This window comes from Apteryx mantelli, chromosome 16 (genome assembly GCF_036417845.1).
Source record: "Apteryx mantelli isolate bAptMan1 chromosome 16, bAptMan1.hap1, whole genome shotgun sequence".
NCBI classification, from domain to species: Eukaryota; Metazoa; Chordata; class Aves; order Apterygiformes; family Apterygidae; genus Apteryx; species Apteryx mantelli.
In genome coordinates this window covers 16038652-16063878 of record NC_089993.1, presented here as the reverse complement: position 1 = coordinate 16063878, position 25227 = coordinate 16038652, and the positions used below count along the sequence as shown (strand labels likewise).

At 42.0% G+C, this 25227-nt stretch overlaps 1 protein-coding gene across 1 annotated transcript in view; it reads left to right on the top strand.

Annotated features, from left to right (window-relative positions):
- Positions 1 to 25227, top strand: part of MAD1L1 (mitotic arrest deficient 1 like 1) — a 383289-nt gene that overhangs the window by 155847 nt on the left and 202215 nt on the right. The window contains exon 12 of the mRNA XM_067306376.1: positions 9923 to 10063. Coding sequence (XP_067162477.1) covers positions 9923 to 10063 — 141 coding nt within the window. The remainder of the gene's footprint in view (positions 1 to 9922; positions 10064 to 25227) is intronic.

Below are 25227 nucleotides of genomic sequence, written 5' to 3'. Positions count from 1 at the left end.
GGTTAGTATCATTTCAAGAAGAATATTTTTAGGTTTTCTTTTGCTTTATGCTTGGCTGATGTAGTATGGAAATTGCACATTATGCCTCCAGTACTTTTCGGAATGCTTTATGATTTTTGGTCAATAATTTGACCATCAGCGTTGGGTAGGCACTGGCTTTGGTGTTGTGTATGGAGGTGGTTTGATATTTTACCCATTGCTTAGCTCTTCTAGATCAGAGCGGGTCTGTGACTGCTGTGGGCTTGTGTGCGGTTCCCCATGCGGTGGTCATAGCTGAAGGAAGTTTCCAAAACAGTTGTTACAGACGGGCAAACACATTTTTAACACCAAGGTATAGTGAGCAGGACGGGTTTTTGTATAGATACGTTAAACACTGAGTTGTAAATTTTGTCAGATGAAGGAATTAAATCTCTGATACACATTGATGATTTGCAGTGTAAATTCTGTTGATGGATGTCTCTGTTGTAGAATATATAGAGAGACTTCACTGCCTTGTATCTTGTTTTTAAGGACATATCATTGAACTGGGGAGCGGGGGTGAGGAGCTGTGTCTAATCTGCTGGCTAGAATGCTTTAGAGGTAATACAGATGTGTTACGGGTGACCGAGGAGGTAATGTGATTTATAACTTCTGAAACTTTTAAAGCTGCTGATCTTTTGTGTCCTGGAGTTATATAGTAGAGGGAATATTTTATGAATTAAGTAAAATATGGGAAATCACTTAGTTACATTCCTCAATAATGCAAATGGGTGAAGCATTACCTAAAATCCTCCTTTTGTTTACCATTTTCAAAAAGCCACAGTTGCCGTATTTCTAGAATTGCTGACTCATAGTAAGGGGACCAGGCAACTACTTTGCACGTTCAATTTAGCATTCTGTATGGAGCTGAATGGATGAACTTGGTCCTCTGATTTGTCTGTCCTCTCAAAATCCCTTGCAACAGATTTGCCCTCATGCTTTGGTTCTTTCTGGGACGCTCTTAATGCTCCAGAAACTTGGGTGTGGAGCTTGCTGAGCCTTCAGTGTACTACTTCTTCCATGAAAAAGTCTTTGGCAAAGATAACTGCACTGGCTTAGAGCACAGTTCACCTTATTTTTCTCCCACATTAATGATATTTATCAGTTAAAACTGCAAGAAACTGACTGTTAAGAGATTTTGAGGCCAGTATCTGGAGTTACTTACTAGGCAGCAGGAAAAAGAATTCAGAGGGGAGGGAATGAATGTAGGGCTGAATTTTTATGTGCTGTAGACACAGGCAGAATAGAAGAATCTGATGCAGCCTCACAAAAACTTTCTTTTCAGGGTTGAATAAGGCTTTTTCTTTTTTTTGAATGAATGAATAAAATATTAGGTTTCTATTGCCAGTAAGTAAGGATGAATACATTTTCCTGTCAGCTGTATGCCTTTCCCTTGCCAACGATGGTAATCTAGTGGCTAGGCTGAGTAAGGTATGGTATTAAAATTTCTTTTGGAAGTGGCCGTTTTTCAAATGTGAGCTGTGCGAGCAGTGTCAGATAACTATGTAAGGCCGAGAGCGGCTCTGTACAGAGGCAGGCAAATAAGGCGGCTTTGCCCTGGCGTAGGAATGCCACCACTTGAGCAGCAGGGCTCAGGGAAACGGAAGAAAGAGTTTCTCTTGAATGAAGAGGCAAGAAATATGCCATGGGCTTGTGTTAGAGATAGGCAGTGGTAAGCATTTCGGCAGAAGGGAGTTGTATGGAAAAAAAATCATAAAATTATTTTATAGCGGCAGGAGGTTAGGAAACATAACTAAACATGTTAAACTCACTGTGAAGCAAGAGGACCCCAGGGGTATTTTAGTCAGATAATATTTAGTTTGCTACAGTGTCAGTTGTATGATTGCTTGTCATCTGGCATATGTATATGCTATAAGCAAAATGAGGCTTTTAGGGACCATGAACAATTTTCCAGAAGATAGTAAGCAGGGGATTTATCAGAGAAGGATTAAAAGAGTTGCAGTGGATTTATTTGCTCTGGTCCGTTGCCAGCATATAAGGCAAAGCTGAGCCATCTGTAAAGAAGAGTTGGAGGTGAGGGACAATAGCTAGAAAGGAAGAACTATAAATCTGGACAAAAACCTACAGAATATAAGAGTATACAAGAGGTGCATATATATTTTTATGTATAAGCCATATACATATAATACTACCTACATATGTATGTGTGCTAAAGGAGCAGTCAGATTGCAAAGGCTATCCAAAATTTTGGAAATGATGATTGGGAAAATAAGAGTGTTTGAGTGCCTATTTCTGGCACTTAATACCAGTCTTCATTCCTCTTTCCCGCAGTGTCAGAGTCTTTGCCTGGCTGTGTTCTCTTGTCGCCGCAGTTTCCCCCCTTGGCTATTTTCTCTAGACTCCCAACCCTGTTCTTGGATGGAAAGCTGATGTTCATCCTTAATAATATGATACATTTCCTAGAAGGAAAATGGCTCCGTTATGAGAATATTAGAAAAAGTGATGAAGAACAGCAGTTGTAGAGAAATGATAAGAGCGATAAGGATGCTTAATTCCTGGTTTGCTGCATGTTTGCGATTACAGAATACATTGGTTTCTTGGACCTCTTTCTCAGCTATTCAGGTTAGACAGGGATGGAGGCACTTGGACTTATAAAGAAGAAATAATTTATTTGTGTTGGATAAACCTTGATTGCAGTAGGCAATACATCTGAAGGGCTTCTTGATAGGTTAAATCTATCCTTAGACTCCTGCAATAGACTTATGTTGGCTTGAGGGGCAAAAATGCAAGCAGAGGCTTGATATATGGGAAGTCATATTTGAGAGGTAAGAATATTTTGAAAAATCGTTCTTTAATGTCTTTCTTGTCAGTGCAAGGGTAGGGAAAACTGCTGGATGTTTTTATTATTATGGACTTAACTGGCTTTTTTGTAAATGCTGTTTTAATTGAGGTCTTGAGTAGAAAGTCAATGGTGTGTATATACATATGTGTCTGCAGTCAGTTCTAATTTGCAAAGTAATGTGAAAATAGGTCAGCCACAGAGAGAAATGTTGGGAAATGGCTGTATCTGACAAGGAAGCTTTTTGGAGGTTTGGGAATAGAAAATTTTGGTTTAAAGACAAGTACAAAAGATAAAGGTGGTGAGAGAAAGGGGAGCCATTTGCCTTCTGGTAATAGTAGTTGCCGTTATAGATGAGGCAGATATGAAAAATCTCTGATAGTTTTATTTTTGCTGCTTTTCTTCAAAATAGAATTCTGCTTTTTCTCCATTCTGGAAGACTCGATTAGCACTTGTTAGCAACACACCCGGAGGGTCAAGAGCTGAGGGAATATAGCTCCTCCTAGCTGCTTTCCTGTAATAGCAGAGTCTGATCAAATTGGCATTTCTAACCAATGTGCTTTAGCCACAGCTGTGTCTTCTGGGCACTGTTTGTTGGATCATGATGTCACCTTGTTTTTACTTCTTTTCCAGTTTTCTGTGAGATAGTAGGATGTGAACATAATCTTTGAAACATAATCTTACTAAATACCATAATCTTACTACAAAGTACCATAATCTTACTACAAAGTAAGGCTTAACAATGTAGCCATTGGTATAATTAATGCTTTCAAAAGAAGTATTGATATAGAGGACCAAGACACCTGTAAGATTGGATTAGTTTCCTTTTGCCATCTGTAGAATGACTATATGGAATCACTTTTCTTTACTCTCTTTTTATTTCTCTCATGCACCATATTGGGAGGAAGGAGAAGGTTTCTTGGAATTGGTTCCAAAACATGGAACAGAGTTTCCCAGGAGCTCTGGGCCACCCTGTGTTTCACCATCTTCCACCCTTGTGACTTCTAACATTAACATATAGCTATTTATGTAATTTAAAAGAACTCCACTGCACATGTTTCTCTTTGGAAAGAGGTAGAGGGGAAGACAGGTGACATATTCCTCATCTTGCTACTGCAATTCTGGAAGGTGTTCTGACACTGAAGTGATGATGGTGGTGAAAGATTATACATACATCTCAGAGATGGCTTTTCAGGTAGCCAGTACAAAGAGAAACTTATTTATTTTTTACTTATATGAATTTGAAAATTTTTATGCTCTGCACCCGAAAAGTGAAATACTCAAAAATCATATTTCCAAGCTTAGCCTTTGCTTGGAGGCAATTGGTGTGCAGTGATTGGCATGCGTGATGAGGTCAAGAGGCCCCATGCAAGAGCTGGAAGAGATGGGACACTGTCTGAGATGAGCTGGCCATTGATGGTGGCCAGGCTGGTGATAGGTTTGGAGTCTACTTGCAGAAGCCATTCAGACTTCTTATCTTACATCACCTGAAGGGAAAACATGCAGGACTGCATTTTGCTTTCATGAATTTCATCTCCTTGATACAAATTCAGTCCTCTAACTATAGAGATGATCCTCCTCTTTGACAAACACCTCCCTGAAGGTGAGATTTATCACATTTAGTTTTTCCCTTTATTCAGTAGGCAAGTTACCTGTCAAAGAAGGAAATTAGACTGGTTCGATATTATTCATATTAATTCTCAGTTGTTAGCACTAATTCTTTTCTAGCTGCTTTCAATTTGATTGTTAATATTTTCTTCAAGCACTTTGTGAGGTGCCAAAGTTTTGAAGTAAGTGATTTGTAATTTCCAGAGTTTGTCTCCTCTCTCCCATCCTTCTTTTGAAAGGTTGGAGCTCTTCCTTTTTCTAGTTTTCAGGGCCTGTGCGACTATTTGTGAATTTGTCAAAGATCATTGCTCATGGACTAGAGACTGTTGTGACTGTTTTTGAAGTATCCGAAGGGTAAATTTTTGGTGGGTCCTGTCACCATTTAATATACTTAAGTACCCTTTAATTAATTCTGACCATATTTTGGTGTATGTTTCCACACCTCATGTTGATAATTTTACTAGTGTTAAATGTCTGGTCAAGCCCCAGTTACCATCTCCCTCTTTCTATGAGTCTGTATGTAGTTTAGACAAAAAAAAAAAACACGGGACTCTCTGTTATGCACTCATCTTTCTCTTTTATTTCTGGAATAGTTGGCTAAATTAGACCTGATTGCAAATAGCAACTGTTTGATTTGACGCTCCATATTCTTAGTTCAATCTCATTTTGAAGTTTTCTCTTATTATCATTAATTTATAGTTAGGAGTCTGGAGCGGAAGAGGAGGGGGAAGTCTTGCCGCTGATTTCCTATAATGAAGCAGTCTATTAACATTCTCCCAAAATTATCATTAGTTAAACAGAAAGTTGGTCTAGTGCTAGGAATAGGAATATTTCTGTACCACAAAAAGGCCCTGAGTGGGGGAATATGATTATGGTTCTGCTTTACCAAGCCTCTCTCCTCCATCAGGCTCTCATCCATGCCGAAGGGAGGGAGCAAGTGAGCTGTGTGTTTGGGTTTTGGATTAATGGTTGAAGCTCACTCATGTGGAAATAAATCAGATTTTACTGTGACTAGCATGTGTCATTAAAAAGCCATTATCAGAACGGACCAGCGCGATTCCTGCTCTTTCATTGCTGATGACAAAACAATCTGTTCTTTTAAAAAAAAAACAACCCCAAAACGATAACCCTATGTTTTCTTTCAGAGACCGGTGCAGGAGACTTAACAGAATAGAACCTGGGTGAAGAGAGGCAGTTGAAAGATTTATTGATCAATAAAACAGACAATTACAGCTTGTTTATAAAAGGAAAAAAAAACCCAAATCTTGGGCCTGCAAGCAACACTGAAACTCTAATAATGATAACTCTGACACCCAGCTTGAAACTATAAAAGTCAATAGGAAGATATAGGATTTCAATAAAATTATGACACTAGATAAACTTTACCCCAGGAACAAATTTTCCCTGGGCGTGTGACTGACTTCAGTTAGATTTGTAACTTTAATTTCTTTCTTATTGATTTTTTTTCTTTAACTAATTAGAAAGTCTGCAGTGAATTCGGTATATATCTGTTTGAGGAGGGGCTAACAAGCGTCAACAGGAATAGAGGCTGAGTTTAAAATGCCATCTGACCTTATCTAGATTAATTTTTTTGCTATGTCTTACTCTCTCTCCAGTTGTTTCCAATATGCAAGTGGGAGCATGCGTGTGCTTGAAGCCACGGGCCGGACGCCGAGACGGGCAGCAGCAGCGCCGCAACCACCGGAGGGTTGTTAGCGGGGAAGGCGATAGCTGGGGAGCGTTCAGGTTAACAACTCTCAGGTCTTTCCCCAAAACTAACCCAGAAGTCCCAGAGGAGCACGCTTACGTTACTGCTGTTTCTAAAACAGTCTTGTAGCCCTCTGGTGCATGAATGCTAGTGGAAGAAACTGCCTTTTATCTTAAAGCTGCTTATCAACAAAGTCCAATTTTGGCTTTATGCAGGAAGGACTAGGGGAGGGGGCAGGAGAACTGGAGAGAAGCTTGATCTTCGGGTGGTTTTCAAAGGTGGGATCCTGTGCGTTCACATAGTGGATTTTCATGGGATCAGTTCCAGGTTGTGGTTGAGACTGTAAAACGTGTTTTCTTTTTGGCTACTTGTGCAACATTAGGAGAAGTATTCTTTTGGTGAATTGGCTGCTGCTGGCAAAATGAAGGGAAACTGTTTAATCTTTGAAAAATTCTCTGTCCTTCCTCTTTTTCAAACTTCTGCCTCCTCAAACAAACACAGCTGTGTGCTGTAGCACCAGAGTTTGCTTTGGGGCATTAATTTCCTAGGTTTATAATGAACATCAAAAACAATTATTGTGCTTTTAGGGCATGTTTAGATTAAGCTGCATTTCTGTTCCTGTGTTGACGTGAACCTGGCCAAGGTAAAGAGGAAGGGAAAGCATGGCCATGTAAGGACATTAGGAGAGCAGGAATTGCTTTTGGTGAGCTGTCATTGCAAAGGCAGGCTTTGAGAGGTAGTTTAGCGAAGGTGTCTGGTGCTGGGTACGTTTCAGAAATTCCTAGAGGGACCGCTTTTTGGTAATTCTGCTGAATACGCTCCTTATATAAAGCAGAAAAGCAGAAGATGTTTGAAAAAGGTTAGAGAGGATGTATTAAAGTCCCTGGGGAGGCTTTTGATGGGGCTTAGGGTATATATCCTGTGGTGTGGGATGTAGAGATACTGTGGCAGTTGCGAAATTAAGATTACATTTTGGAGAATCTTTTTACTTGGAGGACTTCTCAACAACAGTTTCTGTTTCCTGCCAAACTAACAAAGATCTTTAGGAGGGAGGGAAAAGCTTTCAGTAAGTGCTCTTGATAGGGAAGAACTTGAAGATGGAGCTGGGGACCACTTGTTGGAAGCTGAGAATCGATTTCATTACAGTATTAATATTTAGAAATAATTAAAGATGAGAACTAAACACCAGGATCAAATATTTAATTGTACTGCCCTTTCTTTCAGCTTTTCAGCAGCCTTTTTCACTACAGCTTGTGCTCTGGTTTACTGTGCATATTTTTTCTTGGCAAGTTTGCTCCTCTCTTCAGAGAAAGGCTTTGAAACTCAAGGTCTGCAGTCAATTTTAAGGAAAATACACCCCGTAGGGATGTCCTGTTCCCTTACAGGTTTCCCCATCCTAATATGAAAACAGAAGTTTGTCCTCCTTGCAGCTGAACAGCTCGGGGAACCACTAGGATCTTGCTGGGGGTGACTTGAATACCTAATATTCAGGAGTTAATTGGAAGCCAAGTGTGCTGGGAATTGCCAGGGGTCCTGTTTGCCATTGAAAATATGGTAGGGATTTCAGGACCGCCCTGCTGTAATGGAGAGCACATTGCTGTGTTAAACTATCACATTGATGAAAGATGCTTAGCAGAAAATTGGGACAGCGGAGCAGATTGTAGTACAGAGAGAGGGAGAGAAAGGATGTTGTAATTGCAGATCTAATTGCAACAATATGCAAGGATCAAACCAATAAATACAGTAAATGCGGTCATGACATTCCCTTTTGTGTTCTAGACAATAATTCTGCAATAAATGGGGAACAAAAGTTGTCTGCTGAGCCAAGGCAGTTTGTCTTATGGAGAGTGAAGTTTGCAGATTGGGTGGTGCATGTGTGTTGGTGAGAGAGAGGAATGATGGAATGATCCTGGACTGCTGCTTTTTTACTAACAGAAAGATGTGGCTTTTTTCCTTGCGGAAAGAGATGGCTGGATTTCTCTTCCTGCAATAACATGAAAGTAGTTCCTTTCATATGTCTGCCAGGTCATTAATTCTTTCAAAAGCTTATGGCAAAACTGTTCTTTCCTTGGAGTAGGACTTCTCTTCAGCCAGGCCTGAGCAAGAAGCTAATAATCAGTTCCATGTTAAAATCTGGTTTTTTTTATTTCTCTGTTAACTCAGTTCCTTCAGCCTCAGGCAGTTCTTTGGTCTTGAAGTCCCTTTACCTGCTGACCAGTCCAACCATCTTGGTTGACCTTTCAATACATTGCATGCTTTGAAACACACTACACCTCTGGCAGTCCCCTTCTTGTTTTCACACCTTGAATTTGAATGTTCCTTCCCTTTTCCATGCATATGTTCAGTGTTTGACCTTTAGGTTTTGAAGGGGGAGACGATCTTCATATTTAGGCTTGCTCAACTGTGCAGTTAGCATCACCTTCACTGTCTGAAATACAGCTTTTTTTCACTTGGGGGTGAGGGGAAGGGACCTTTTTTTCCTATCCCAGTAATTCCTGATTTTCTCTAGAGAGCAGGATCCCAGCAAAGCATTGCAGCATGACTAAGTTTGGTTTATGATATGCTTCAGGTTCAATATAGTGGTAGTGACCTGGTCTGGATATGGACTGAACAGCTGTAAAGCTGGGTGATCTTGTAATAATATTTTGGACTTTTGTGATGGCAGAATTCACACTAGAAAACTGATTTGTCTGGAGCACTTGTGCATTCCTCTAATAGGGTGAGATAGCAAACTTCAGCAATGAAAGGGAGGCAGCGCTATAGGATTTCCTAGGAATTTTTGCTCTTTTGAGTTATGCCAGGGCAGTGTGCTGCTTTGACCCTGTTCTGTAGCCTCACAGACATCAAGGTTCTTCAATATGGTCAAAAGATAAAAACACGTCATCAGCTGTCTAATCCGTTTCTGCATATTGCACTGTAAACACTAATCTCCTTAAAACATGCCTGGCGTTTTGAAATGCTCTTCAGCCCTTTGTCCCCATTCTTTTTTTCCAGCAGTGTCTTGGAGGTGGGCGCTAGGTGCTGTCAAGCTGGTAATGCTTAGAAGATATTTCAACCAGGGGCCCACGCAAAAAGTTTTACCTTTAGCTTACAGCCCAAGTTTTATGCTTGGCAATATGAACACCCTCAGAGAGGGGAGAGGGATCCTTATTCTCTGAAATACTTGGTTATCATTGCCAGCAAATAGCAAAAGTAGTCAAACACGTTCTCTACAAAACATTAATCGGTGAAAAGATATTTATTATAAACACTGACTATGGCAGTGTTCAACAAGTGGTCGGTCACATGCCTTTTAGAGGATATCTGCTCTCAGCCACTTTGTTGTCTGTCAAATCCGTTTCATTTCTGTTGTCACAATTTTGTTCATTCACTGCTGGAACTCTTTGGCAGGAGAAATGTCAAGTACTACACTACACGTTTTGCTGAAGAAACCATCCAGCCATGACGAGTTAGAATGGTGTCTCTAAGAAAAACAAAGGCTCTGTTTTCAGTTGCTATATGCTTGTTAAAGTGCATGCATGTTGTTTTCCAGCAAGAGATATGCCGTTTATGTGCACAAAACAGTCCAAATTTTCAGTTCTCAGATCAGCAACATTTCATTAGCGCTCTGGGTGTCCATGTTTGTGTTGTGGTTTGCCCATATGAAGATGATGTGTATACATCTTTTAGGGATTCTTTGTCATCTAAAAGAACAACAGTGAAAAATGTAAACTTTTGTTCCAGCATCCATCTTCTCCAACCGAGGTCAGGGCTTTATCCCTAACGGTGATTTCTGTTCTTCCTGACAGGAGCGGGATGGAATGAGAGCAATCCTGGAGTCGTATGATAGTGAGCTGACACCTTCGGAGCACTCGCCCCAGCTGAACCGGCGAATGCGGGAGGCAGAAGAAATGGTGCAGAAGTTGCATGCTCATAACACTGAGCTGGAGGTAATAAAGAGGCATCATTCTCTAACCCCACTGGTGAAGGAGTTAGGACCTTTAAGATTTAATTGCCTAGTGATATGATGTGCTCTCACAGAAGACAGATTGGCAAAATCCAGACTTCAAAATTTCAGGGCCGGTAGTGTCCACAGTTTGTTTTTCTGCATCTGAAGCTGGCAGAAGCCAAGAGTAACTGTTCTGGGGTGTGATGAACTTGCTTTGTGTTAGGCATAGCTGTACCGAACGGCTGGAGTGCGAACTAGTACCTATAGGTTAAAGGGGAAGTAAAGGGGCAATGAAATGTAGCAGATGTGGTGTCCTCTCTGTGGAGTAGTCCAAGTGATTCATTATTTGACATGTATAGCTGGTCTCTTCTGTACATGCTATAAGTGCTTGTGTGCTCATAAGAGCTTTGCTGCTATGGGCTGAAGAAGTACAGTATGTCTGCTGTTAATTTTTCATTTCTTGGCATTGGGTTTGAAAGCCCCAGAACACCAGTAACTACTAATGATTTTTTTTATACTCAGGTTTTCTCTAAGAAAAACATTTTTTCCAGAGAAAGTAGTATTTCTTGTAGGAATTACATTATTATTGTTATCTCTCTTTATGTAGATTTGTATTCTGAAACATGACTGTCATGAGGTCAATGACACCATGCATTTGCTAGATAGTTCCCCTCTTCTCTATTGTATTTTGTCGTAGTCTAGTGGGGTTTATGGTCCTGAACTGAAATATCTGGAATATGTCTGTGATCTTAAAGCTTTCTTTTCTTCCTGTCTAATTCTACCATCATATAGATTTATAGATGCCATAATTCAAGTGGAGTAAAACTGGGAAATCGATGCTCCTGGGGTTCCAGTTGAAGCTATAGACTGGATTGCCCCACTGCGCACAAAACACTTTAGTTGCTTCTGTCATCCTTAAAAATGCTCTTTTCTTCTGTTGGTAGGTGGGGACTTAAGTCAGGAAGTATTGACTCTGATGACCGTAGTCCAGCTCTGGAGACAGAGCTGTGCAAGCAGAGCAATGTAATATGAACTCAATATTGGAGAGGTCTAGATCACTTCATCCCTGTTTCTCAGAAAAGGAGTCGTGTTAAGTTTTAGGCAAGCCCATAGAGAAGTTAGTGGCATCAGATGAAATGGAAACTTGCCTGAATGTGTGTCTCTCAAAGTTCCTTCGTGTTGACTTTTGAGTGCTACATTGCTTAATGCCAGACAGAGCAGGATTAAATGACACTGATGGAAAGTGATAGGTGGTTAATTTATCCTGTTTTCTTAGTGTTTCTAACAGTGGCTCTGGATTGACAGAGGGCCATTTCCCTAAATGCTTCGCTGAATAGAAGGTCAAATGTGCATGGTGTCTTTGGGCAATAGCAAAATTCCTACCCTCCATTTGTTATTTATAACCAGTTCTAAGTGTGCCTTCATGGGTATGGATTAAGGGCTACATGGAAAATTTCAGAAAGGAGCTCTGTTCTCAGGAGCTTTGTTTTTTGTGATGTCAACATTTAAGCCCTTTAAAGACTTTGCTAGAAGCAGGATTCAAAGACCTGATATTCCCCTTGTAAAGTAAAATTTTATGCTTCACTTGACCATGTTTGCCTTTCTGACTATACTGGTGACTGCTGAAGCCAGTTTATTTTGAAAATTTGGGGGAAGTTTTTCTTCTAGTGCCTGTGGTAAAAATCTGAAAACTGAAAAGGGAAATTGGGGTACAGGCAGGACTCCTGGTGTCTCATCACCAGGACCAGCAGCTGTAATCCATTGCCTGTAGATGAAAGAACTGGTCGATAGCAGCTATTAATAACATCTAACGTAATGCTCTGCATCCTCCCTGCTCTGCTGCACCTCCGTACAGATTTTAGAAATGTTGACACCTGCATGACTCATCTCCCAAAGAGAGGAGACTGCAAGAACGAGGCAATTCGGAGCCTCTGGTGTTTTGGAGATATGAGATAAACAGTGTCTGGCATGGAGGGAGGGAGGGAAAAGAGGAACTTAACCATGTTTAAGTCAAAGTGCGGCAGAAGGATTAGGGTGTCCCAGGAGTGCCTGATGGAGCTGGGCTGGGAGGGTGGCCCGCAAACAGCTCGCGGAGCAGGACGGAGGGCCGCGAAGCGCCCCGGCGCGGGCAGCGTGCCCACGGCAGCACAGCAGCAACATGCACCGCTTTTCTGAGCTCTGGTAAAGTCCAGGCAAGCAGTGAGGAAAGTTCCCAGGGCTGGATCTGAGCCGGGCTGATGCTATAAGTTTTGCTAGGCTAAGGGGGCTAGAGCGTGAAAAAGGATTAGGCTTGGTAGTGAACGGAGGTGCGGCAGCAGGTTAAGGCAGGCATGCTGACAGAGGAGCGCTTCTGGCGGCTGGTTGGCGCTGGGAGCGTTGTGCCGCTGTTCCGGGAGCGGTCCTTTCGCAGCCCGGGCGCGCCGCGTCTCCGCGGGAAACGGCAGGCATTGCTGCAGTCCGCAAGCGCCTGGCGTTTAGACAGGCCTCTAAAGCCTCGAAGGCAAACGCTGCTTCGTGCGGTATGCTTTGTAGCTTCTGCCTTTCAGCTAAAGCAATTTTTTTTTTCATACACCTTAAAATTCACACCATTTCTCTCCCCCGAAGTGTTTTATCACAGGTTTTTTTTCCTGCTACTGAGAGCTTCGTTTACTGAAATCTCGTTCTGTTCCCCAGCAGGGTCCTTTGATAGTCATAAAACTCCCTAACACTTTTCTTTTGTTTCTTCTGGCTGCCTTAATTTCTTAATTTCTTACCAGCAACCCCACCTCTGAGGAACTTACACTAGCAGAAAGTGATGTTCTAAACAGATGTTTTTCTTTACTCCAAAAATGGTGATCTTCCCATCCAGGTAGTGAAGGTGGGAAGCCTTTTAAAAGAACGCGGGGAATGAGAGCAGCCTGTAGGCTCTGGTGGTTCGAGCGCGAGGAGTTTATTAGTGTGTGCTGTGAGGTGGGGTTACGTGATGCACCAGCTTAGTGCCCAGACTCCCTCCTTCCCTCCGAGCGCAGCCACCTCGGCTGTGCTGGACGCTGTGTTTGGATCACAGATATCTGGATTAAAAGCACCTTTCCAGGAACTGAAATGGGGAAGGATGTTTTCATCTCAGATCACTTTAAAGCTGCGGTGTTGCTCCATAAGAAATAGTCCTAGCAAAGCCTGCTGGGACAGAGAGCTGGAGGACAAGGAAAGGCTGGTGGGAAACTCTTTAAATCCCCTTCACTGATGACTGATGAGAAAAGCTGGATCTCTTATGCATGAACATGCAAACACGTAGTCCTCTCTGGGACTGGGAACGATTGCTTTATCCTTCCCAGGACTGCCTGCCCCGGCCCCCTGTTCCATAACGTTGATCTGTCTGTAGAGGTTCAATAAAGCACTTTACAGAGTGTTGAATGTAAAGCAGGGGGCAGATGCAAGAAAAATGCCATCTGAAATGGTGGCTCAGAAAGCAAGCAGGCTATGTCAGCCTATTTCAAGTGGTTAATGAAGTGTCACTCACCATCTTTTTAAAAGTGTGTTTTGGAACTGAGGAGGGAATGAGTTCGTCTGTGGCCAGCGTGCTTAAAATAAACTGAATCCTAGCTGCATTTATATCGTGGCATGGATTTGCATTTTGACGCTGGCAGCATTAACAGTTTTCATGCTAGTCTCTATCTTGCTGAATTTTTACTACCTTAGCACCCATTAACTCTAGTTTCAAGGGAAATATGAGAAAGCAAGAAACTCCGTATCTAGAGCCTCTGTTCATGCAGCAGCTGTGGTGAGAAAGCTCTGATGTGGAGTTTACAGTTTGAAAAGTTATATCCAGCTGCACAAAAGAGAAATCATCATAAGTATAACTCCATTAATAGCCGTTTTATTACAACACACTTGGCTCCATATGAAACTTTAATGAAGAGAGATCTGCAAGGAAGGCTCATGCTGACACCTTCGATGGTCTCTAGCATTTTTTACATTGAGAGATTTATACTGTCTGTGAGCACCATATGCACTCTAATCAGTTAATAATTGAGTCTGGCAGTTTCAGCACATGAATTGCCATATGTTCTGTTTTTGTTCACCATGGGCTCTATTGGTGACCTCAAAACTCATTGACCAAATATTGTCACCTTACCTGCATCTGATGACTGCAGTGCATCTGCTGGTTGTGGAAATTGGGCCTTGCTGATTCTTGAGCACAAATCTGCTCCTTGCAAAGTGAGTTACTTAGCAGTCACCCTGGTGTTGAACGTGCTTAAAATTTGTGTGGATGCAATAAAATGTTTATCTGAGCAGTTAACAGTTCTTCCTTGTCTCTCATCCAGCTGTTCTCTCAGTGCTTTTCCACTTTACCTTCTTTCTTTCCCCCCTTTGATCCACGCTTTGTTTAGCTTGCTTTATCCCTTCTCTGCTGAGTTTCTTCTCCCCCTCAAAGCTCAATTGCTTCTTTGCACAGAAGCAAGGGTTTCTGTGATGATGGGAACTTTACAGAGAAATTTCCTTCCATCTGTGCAACGCACAGAGGAGTTTGTTTTAATTTTCAACTTTCTTCTGCCTGCTTTCTCTGCCTCTCTGTTGCTATCCTGCCTTTGTGCACTGTTTTTCTCAGTGACAACTGTAAACAGCAGGGAAAAGATTACTCTGCTCGCTTTGGATGTCCGTAAGGAGCAAATCCCAGTCACTAGAGCTTTGCTGCCACTCCTGCGTGGCATCTACTTCCCACGGCCAGGCTTCTGCTGTCATCGTAGCATCTCGTCTGTGGCTCATGTGGGAGAAAACAGACTGCCCCTGGAGATGATGCTAATGTGCTCCACGCCTCAGCTACCACTGATTGCTGAAGCCATCACAGAGCTGGACATCATCTTCTGACAAAGCAAACGCCTTGTCTAAATCGCACCCCGAGCCCGAACGCTTGGGCATCTTATGGTCGACTTGAGTCTTGCCAGGAGCCGCTGCAGTCCTTGGCGTCTGTTTTCTCTTCTAAAGGAGAGCCGGCTGGGCTCTGCGTGCCCTGGTGGTCCTGCAAAACGGATCGTCTTGGGTTCTCTCTTCTCTCACAGGTTTCATCTTCTCTCAGACCGTAGCGATCTGGTCAAGCCGGGGAGCCATTAGTTTCCTCGCCTCCCTTTTACCCCTGCCAGGGGCTCTACTTGGAGCGAGCACCTTTCAAACACCTGGAATACAAATGAGGCAGTCAAGCCACAGAGGGGCTTAGTGATTTGTTAAAGGGGATGGGCTCCCTACTCTGTGGAAGAGGATTCCCTCTTGAAACTAGTAGGTGCTGCAACAGAGCCTCTTTCTGTGATTTTTTTTTTTTTTTTTTTTTTGGTTGAGCTAGTTCTAAAACTCAGTTACAATTAATTTTTCTTTTTTTTTCCCTTTTGGATCTGTCATGAAAGTCAGTAGTGGAGTAGATCAGGAGAAATAGTCCATGACACTACCTATACTGGGAGATGTTCTGCACAAACCAGCATTGTTTCCACTCAAGACAGATTTTTTTTACAACTGGTTTTAGTGTGTGGATGCACACTTAAACTCTGACAGTTTAAGAATGGCTTATATTGATTTAACTTAACGGTTCCTTAGGGACCACAGCTAAATGGAAGCAAGCCTACATCATTCTTAAGAAATGAGAATGTCTCAGCACTGATCTGTATAGAGTAAATTAAGTCATTAACTAAGACAATATGCCTAAGACCTTTAGGCTATGGCAAGCTGCTTGTAGCCAAGCCGTAGGAAAAATGACTAGTTGCACAGCAACTAGCAGCCTCAAGGACCCTTTTGCTCCTCTCAGCTAGAAATTGAAATAGGCTATTAAAGTGTATGGGGAAAAAAATACATTTCCCAACTCAGCTGCTTTCTTGTGCTTGAAATGCAGTAAAAACAAGGGGTGACATTGTAATTTTCATCATGAGGGTCAGTAAAGAACATTTTGCTGAAAGTCATGCTCCTGATGCAGATGTAATCTGTGACACTCTGCCCCTGGTTCTCTTGCTGACTAGATTATAAGTCTTGACTGTCTCCAAACGTGGCAATTTATACTACTGATAAATATTAATTATCACCTGTGTTACAACGTAGGGAGTTTTGGAAGGACTCCTGCAGCCTCGGCTCTCTGAAGAGTTTCAGTCCGTTTAAACGAATCTAATCAGTGTGTTTTAAATGGCGATGGCTGCCCGAAGCAGATCTAGCCAAGGTGGGACCCTGGTAGTATAATCCAGCCGCTGTCTAGGTGTGATCCTAGAGGATGTGGGTACGCTACAGTTCACGGCTATAGAGTGTGTCTTTGTCCCAACTTGTGGAGATTCATAGTGTTAGGTCTGGAGGAACTCACTGCAGCCCCAAGGAGATTGATAGATGTCAGCAACAGAAAGACCCCCCCCCCAGCCTGCTCTACCCTAAAAATACTCTTGGGACGGGCAGGTCCTCCTCCAGCCTCTTCTGGTGACATTATGAATAACCAAGCACAAACGAGGCTTGACCTGAGCAATTTGGATTAGCTTCAAGTGTACCTAGCTATAGGGGACAAGAGAAGCACAGGAACTGGGTCTGAATTCTTACAGAAGACTTAAAATTGGGTTCTTTCTTAGTGATGTTTTGGAAAAAGAAGATAACTAATGTGCGTTTATGAGTCATATTTACCACAATGGGACGGGGGAGAACATTTCATAGGGGGCTGAGAGCTTTAAAATGCTTTATAGTGGAGATCCTGCTTGCCTGTGCCTAGAGATACAGGATTTGCAATTAGATGTCTTTACATGGAGGAGGAAGCAAGCATACATTTTGCGTGTGAATGGTGTCCCTGTCCCCGGCAGATGGCAGCAGACAAAGGCATCGCACAAAAGAGCTGCTTTTATGCAATATGGTGCACATCACCTCCTGCTGCGGGTGTGCAGCTGTGGGAGCAGGGCTACGAAATTTGGATGCAAATAGCATGGTGATAACAAGTCTCTTCCCTCACAGGCAGAAGACAGAAGGAAAAAGGCAAATTAAGCATCTTTGGGGTATGGGGTTAGTAACAGGTAGCTGCTAGCTTTTGAAAGAGAGGGCTTGGAAAATGTACAAATATATTCCTACGTCTCTCCGTCACTGGCCACTGCAAGCCAGGCAGTGTGGACGATAGAGCAGGGAGCAGTAGGGAGGCTGTGGGGCAGGTTCCTCCAGTGCTTACGCCACTTCCCAATGTCCTTTCCCACAATTGCAGAATTGGATTTTTGCAGGGTTAGAGAAGTGTTCCACAAACAGGATGAACTGCATTTTGCATTCAAGTCGGAGCTTTAACCTCTTTGAATCTCTCAACCTGAAAAGCGCTGTGGCTTTACCCAGCACCGCTCTTATTCACGCGGGCCTTTCTGCTAGAGCCTGGGTTGTTGCTGTGCCACACGACTGATAGCGGGGTCTGTGTGCGGGCCTGGGAAATCCTGGGAAGTGAATGATCAGAGCTGCCTCCGTAGCTTCCCGGCCCTGGGAGACCCAGCCTGGCCCCTCTCGGAAGCAGGGGGATCCCTTTGGAGGCAGTGCCCATGCCCCGAACTGCCTCCCGAGCACTGCCAGCCCTCCGGCGCCTGGGCTGTGCGGTGTGCCTTCTTGGGGCTCATCGCCCTGAGAATACATTGATTAGGGATAGGAAGACTGGCCAGTCCTGGCCATTTCTCTCCAAACTAAGAACTGGATTGATTCCTGTTGGATTTCCCAGAGGTGCTCTCTGGCCAGTGCATCTTGCCTAGTTTGAACTGTACTGGTGGATCAGTCTTAGTTGTTAAAACACACAGAGGTAAGGTTGATGTTAAGTGTCTTCTAATTATTAGAGCTATTACTTAGGAATATTCTCATGCTGGTGAAAATTTTAACAGCTCATGGAAACTTAGGCAATTCCAGGGGAAACAAGGAGGTAGATTTCTTGTGGAAAGAATAAAAGCTAAGAGTGCATGTCAGTGTAGTTTCATATGAAAAATGGCACAGAGATGTTAGCTATTCCTTAGCTCTGCCTTGTTTTAATGCCATCAAACAGTGTTTATCTGGAAGTCTCAAGAAACATTCTGAACTTGCTGAGATTTCTTGTTTTTATTTTATTTCTTTATTTCAAAATAATTACATAATCTCTGCATAGCCGAATATTTAAACTATGTATTCCAAAGTGTTTTCATGTCATCTTTTAATTCATGGTGGTGGTTTCCTATAAGAAACATGGATTAATGTTTTTAACAGTGATTTTCTATTAAAAAAAAAAAACACACTAGAAACTTTTTCTGTAGCTGGCCTTTTCCCTGCAGGGCCTCTCTGTGTGTCTGCAATTCTTGCGTTTCCCCATTGGAGCTAATGGCAGATCCCAGAGCTGCTGCCAGAGAGACTCAGCTGCGAGGTCTCCGCTCTGCGTTTCTGGGACTGGACTCAGGGGCTTAATACCATATATTAGCATCTGGGGTGCAAACGTTACATGACTCAATATATTTCTGCCCAATGTATTTTTATGGACTCCAGCTACAGAGTATTGTTGTAATTCCGTTACCGAACAGTTATAAATAAGAAAGTGTCTGGAGAAATCAACATGAGCATATATTTGTTCCTGTGCACTTATGGCCCCTAACACTCCTGCTCTTTGCAATTTGCAAGAACTGTAAGATCCATTTTAATGCACTTAATACTTTGTTTATTGCGGCAATTAGAACGGCAGTAGTTGTTGCTTTGGTTTTCTCTTTGAAGCCCGTTGGTTCTTTCTTATTTTGGCCTCAATCACCATTAGCAGAAGGGATGTTTCTTCAGGGAACTAATTATCTAAAAAACCTGACTTTGGCATAGTACTTAAGCACACAGTTAGTTGCATGGGGCCTAAATGCCAGAGACGATTGCAATTGTTGTATTTGAGAAAACACATAATCGCTCACTTCTAATACTTTCTTCTCCAGAGCTACAAGTTGCAGTTGCTCCCATATGTTCTCACTGTTGTCCCCTAAGAACTGGCTTATCCAGATGCTGCAGCTTTTCCATTTCCCCTGTTTGGTTGCGTATTAAGGTCATAAATTAGAGTATGGGTCTGTTGCCGGTTGTACCTTGGAGGGCAGCATTTAAAAGAAGGTAGCTGGAGTTCTCTCCCTTTTTTTCTTTTTCTTTTTTTCCCTTTTTTCTCTAAATGAGAATAGCCTACTAAAATTTGGAAAAGACTGGGAATAGAAAAATTGAAAAAACCAGCTGATAGTGGTTTTCACCCAAGCTGTGAATAAAAGCTAAGCTGTTGATAAAGATCTCCTTTCTTCAGGGGTGGTCCAAGTAAATTGAAGGAACAATTCTGTTTTCTCAGAGGCTTTGCAATTTATCTATTTGCTTTAATCAGTGCTAATGTCAAATGTGCTTTGATTCTGGTAGAAGCTTTTCAGCAAAACAAACTGAAAGCCCTAAGTTTTGAAGAAAGCCATGGTCTTTCTGTAATGTAAGTTGTAACATTTTCCTTTTGAATTTTATTTATACTGTTTAATAAAACAGGCAGTATTACTGTACAATACATGTGTCATGAATCCTACTGTGGTGACAGTAACATAGATATGAGATGCATGGCACATCGATTTGGCATATTGAGCTGATTTACGTTTTCAATTTGTTTAAATGGCTATAATGGTTATAGTGAGCTTAGCTTTGACAGATGTACACTCCAATTGCAGTTCTGTTTGAGACCACGTTAAAAACTGAACTGATTTCTGTTTTAAAGCTTTGATTTTTATCCATTCTGTGTTCCCTAGTCTGCATTTCACACACTAGACTCTCAAACATGAGTTCTTGCTATATCAACTTAATTCCTTTTGGAAAATGGTAAAAACAGCTCATTTTTCTTTGGAAACCTGACTTTCTTGGAAGAGTTGCTTAACTTAAATATTTTTAATTTTTAAAGAAAGCCAACATGAAGCTTAAAAGATGACATGCTACACTATATTATTGGTGTATATAAAAACCTATGATATATTCGGTAACTATGAACATGTATAGAGTAATTATTTTGTAGCGGCTATTTTAGTAGAATATCTTGTATGATGAGAGAGCTTTTTGAGGCTTGTTTGTGTAAAGACTGTCACCACATGTTATTTATGTACACAAAGAAATGACAAATGTCTGTATCCGTATTAATTCGTGGGGGTATCTCCTTAGAGCCCACAAGCTCCAGATTTTTCTTAAAGTCCAGGCTGTCTAATACAGAGTTGGAAACTGCTGTAATGGTAAAGAGACCACAAACCAGTGATCTTTACCACATGTGGCATGTACTTTTGCTAAGCTAATAGTTACCAGCCTTACCTCTGGCAGTTGTGTTCTGAACACTTTCATTCTATCGACGGTTCATGCTGATGCAGTGTTCTTTACTTCCTAATCATCTAATTTATTCCCTTTTTATGGGAGTTCATTTCATTAGTGGAAAATGCAGCCTTTGAATATATCAGTTCCCTGGCCTGGTTGCTCAAATGTTCAGCCTTAGATGGAATGCTTGTTCCTTTGGCCTCCATGGATCTGCTTACACCTAGTAGTAAATATTTGCGAAATAAGGCTCCTAGTTTCTGAAGAGTTTGTGGTCTTCTGTGTGAAGAAAGGTATGACAGATGAGTAGACGTGGTATCTTCGTGACTGTGGGGACAAATCACTATTCCTCTCTCTAGGTGGGAACACGTGAGCGTTGGCTAAACAGTCTTCCCTCTCTTACTTGTCTCCTGTGCATGCGTGTATGGGAGGGCAAGCGAACCCGTGTACAGACCGCTGCGGGGAGATACACCAGTTCAGAAACTCTTGGCCGAAGGTAACCCATGCTCTGAAGCAGCCGCTTTTACTAAATGGTAATTGCTTTGTCTGCTCCATTTGCACAAAAATCATCTGAGTGTACTTAATTGTATCTCAGCTGCAGCATGGCAGTGTGCAGGGCTGTTGAAAGTAGGGAAGCATTACACATTGTGTTATCTATATAAAGTAGAGCTGCTCATCATACTTCGTGTAGAGTGCCTGAAGGCCTGTGATGAGCCCAGAAACACCTATGCATAGCTGTGTAATTCATGTGGATGTTCATAACAATATCGAGTATGTAATTAGTCTTTTATTATTTTTTTTTATTTTTTATTACCAAAAAGAACAGGCAATTTATTCACATAATCAGTGCATGTACAGGTGTATATACATACGTAGATGTGTTCCTTGTGTGAATTTAGAAAAGTTTATATAAAAAGTCTAGATGACTTTATGCTCTTAAAATAACATAGCATAAAATAACATGGCATCCAGGACTAATTCTACAGTCTTTCTATTGCTTTGCTGTATGTATACATTTCTGAAAACAGTGGATTGGTGTATTACAGCTATCCAGAGAAATGACATTTATCTGCACAGTGCAGCATGACCTTGTCGTTCATAAGCGACATTTTCTTGCTTGAGATAATGAGCACCTTTTCCTTTAGGTCAGACAAAATCCAGATTCATTGTATCTGATTTCTACAGGCCATCAGTATGTTACATGTTATGTTGTAATTATTGCTGATACTTGTTTCGGTTATAAAGAAGTTGTGTTTCACCTGCTCTGGGTTGAAGCTCTTGTTTCTGAACAATGGAGGGGATTGTGAGAGGAAAGGGGTCATGCTAGACTCGTCACGAGCATCTGGGAGCTGCAGCAGGGCACAAATCCAGCCGTTCATACAACGAATGTGCATTTTATGTAACCTTCCTATATTGCCTCTTCCACAAAGTGCGAGTCTCGAGCCAGTTCGGCAGGTATCAGCCTAGCGTGGTCAAAGGAGCTGGTTCTTCTCTGAGGTCAGCCATCCTGATATGCCGAAGACGAAAATTTGTAGCTTTGCTTAAGAAGTTGTTAACCAAGCTTTGTTTGGCTTAGTTAACAAGAAAGAAAATTTAAGTGCCAACAGAAAGGTAGAAGAGTATTCACAGTTCTCACCTGCAAATATTTACAGAAGGAGCTACCTCCACGCTCTGTGTTGGCTTACCCTGGTGCTAGCGCTTGGTTTAATTTTGATGCCGCGCTAGCTGGGTGTGTGCTAGCCATGCCTGTTGTGATGCCCAGCCACCAGCGAGCATGCACCTGTGAAATACGGCGCCAGCTGCAGCAAATTCCATGCTGTGGGTGCAGGAGCAATTCAACATGCCTTGTGCCTTTGTGGCTGGAGCTACTAATGGAGATTATCATGGTATATATGTTCTGACTTCTCTCCTTTCCTTGCCAAGCGGAGATCTTCTGTGTTTCTATAGTATGGTCTTGCTAGACAGACGTTCGGGGCTAGGAAGCTCAAAGGTTGCTAATGGGACCATGCAACGGTTTCACCTTTTGCGTTGTCGGTCTGCATTTGTAAAGCAAGTGGTGCTTGTGAATTATTGGATTGCTTTCATGAAATGAGTTGATTTTTGGTTCACTCAGAAGAGATGTACACTCACATCTCAAAAGTATCATCCCTTCTAGCATCTTTGCTGGCAGCCTCAGCAGAGGGGCTAAGGACTGAAAGGCCCATGTCTAAGGTAAAAAAAAAACCACTGTAGTGTTCCCTCTGGAGTTAATCCTTTCAGATCAAAATTGAGAAATACTGATGCAGCAACATAGGCAACTTTTATACTCTTCTCCTTCTGCTGTATCTATTTTATGGATAAACAAAGGGCTTCAGCCCCAGATTGATTACTCCAGCACTTTCTCCTCACAGTAACTCTCCTGCAAGTTTTTACAATGAAAATTAAGCTGATGGTTGGCAACCACGGAATATACATCATGCCTACGCTGTGCAAGGATGGTTTGTTTACTCTTTCTACTCCTGTCACTCTATCATCACAGGGATGTTTTTAACCCCTTGCATACCCTTTCCAAACTTTTTTTCAATAAAGGAAACTATTAACTGATACAGCTTAGGAGTGTGCATTATGGGCCATTTTGATAGCCATCTCCTTCCCCTCTTTACAGGAGGAAATAATTTTACTTAGAGAAAACTGTAAATCCATGCAGAGTTGGAATGGGATAGGCTCCCACTGTACACTGGCTACTACCATGTGGCTGGACAAGGCAGGAGGAAGGAAATTAAGGGAGTAGTGAAGGACGTTAAAGCTAATCACACTCCTTGGGAAAAGAAAACAGAGGGATTTCTGTTCCTCAGTCTCTGTGAGAGCCCCCTTCAGGCTTGAAAGAAGGAGCATAGGATTAAGGGGAGTGATTAAAAAGGATAATTAAATTGGCTGCTTTGATGAATGCTGGAAAGCTGAAGACGGGCTATTGTGGGCAATCAGACTAGCTGTGGGAGAGAGGAGGGAAGCGAGTGGACAGGTTGCAGCAACAGCCATGACCACATTAAAAAAATCCAATTATTTTGAAAGAGTAGTTATTTAATATTATAAAATTGAGTTTATTAGAAATTTTCCTACAAATGCTTTCCAGAAACTAGATTCTCTCTGGGAATGACTCAGATTCCCCTAGCTTTGTTGTTCATTGACATGAGTATTTAGCTTTTCTTATGATGTGGATGGTTGCTTAACTTTAATAGTTTTGATTCCACTCTGTTTTGGATGTCTCTTACCACAAGACAGCTGCATGAACATTGCCAGTGCTTTGCTTTAATGACTGTGCTTAATAGCATATTGAATCCATTATGTAGAAAATACTAGAAATTAGTCTGAGATGGCCCACAGGAACTTGAGTTTTCAGAAAAGAATTTAATGATAACATAAAAGCTGCCTTAGAGTTGAGGGTATGTGAGGCTCTTCAGGGCATTCCCAAGTCACCAGCGTGGTTTTTTTCTGTGTACTCATGATTTAAACACCAGCTTCAATTTGCCCACAGGAGTGGTTCCATCATCGTGTTAAGGCTGAGGGCTGCTTCTGCAGCTGTGGCTGGATGAACTTCTTCAGCAAAAACCCTGTCTGAGAGCAGATCAGTGGTTTCTTCATGCCGTAGATGCAATAAACTTCTGCCCATGTTTAACTGGAGCATGGCACCGGTACTAGTTGACACCACGACATAGTTGCATGTGCCTTCTTCCGCTCCTCGCCCTTCAGTCCTCTGCAAAACAGGAGGCAAAAAGTGTATTTAAGCACTTTGTACAGCTGAACTTCTTCACACCCTTGTAGTGCCTCCTCCTTCTAGTCCTTTTCTGTTTCTTTATCTTCCCACATTTGTTCTACCTTGTTAGCCACCTCCTTCCCAACAACTGATGAAACAATAACAAGAAAAAACACAAAAACCTCGTTATTTCTTTCAAGTGCTTGCTTTGAATTTGCTGCCTATTTATAGATGATTCATTTCAGCCACAGTGGCAGTCAATTAGAAATGTGGTGAATCCTTCTTTCCAAGAGTGTGCCAAGAGAGGATCTTCCTAGTTCATTTGCTTTTTTATGAGTTTTTGCTGGAGGTTTTACAGTCAGTTTAAAATTCCATTGGGGTTTGTTTATTTTGAATATATTCTCAAATAAAAGTGGAAGGGTTTTGCTTCTCTTCAAGGGAGTTAGAGGAGCATGACAATGGTGTGCAGGGTGGTTTGATTTTATTTGAGGATGGTTAAGTGAATGTGTTTATAGTGGGTTTTTTTGTTTCTTTTTTTTTTTGCTTCCCGTTTCCATCTGGGAGATTTTTTATTTATTTTTTTATTTATTTTTTACCATCTTTGGGTAAAGGTACTGTTAGCACCACTTTTTTCCCCCGACAGTAACACGCTTTAGGCAAATTCTGCCTCTAAATCCTACTTTATTTGTAGTGTAAAATTGATGTGGTATAGCCTGGTAATTGTAAACTGTGGCTGTCTCTGCGGCCTTGCGAGGGGCCCATAACCTTTGTGCTTTGGCTTCTCCTTTTGTCGAGCAGAGTTGGCGCTTGTCATCTTCAGCGCCTCGTGGGGTACGGCAGAGGGGTAGTCACCTTATCCGAGCGTTTCCCAGCCAGTGAGACAGGAGTTGTGTGAGAGGCACAAGCACGTTGCAGGTGAGATGTTGCATGAAACCAGTACTAATAGACTCGGCCGGACCTTTGCTGGCTCCGTTGGATGTGCTGAGGTGTGGAGCGCTGCCAGCTTTTCTGAAGTGAAGCTTGTCTGCAAGGAGGCTGAAAACCACTGATTTATGCAATGCTTGGAAACATAAGTGCTAGTGTTCTTCAAGGGTAGCAGCTCCTTGTTGTGGGTAGGTATGCGTTGGCAATGGATATTTTGTGGGTTTTTTTATGCAGTATATTACTGGTAAGCC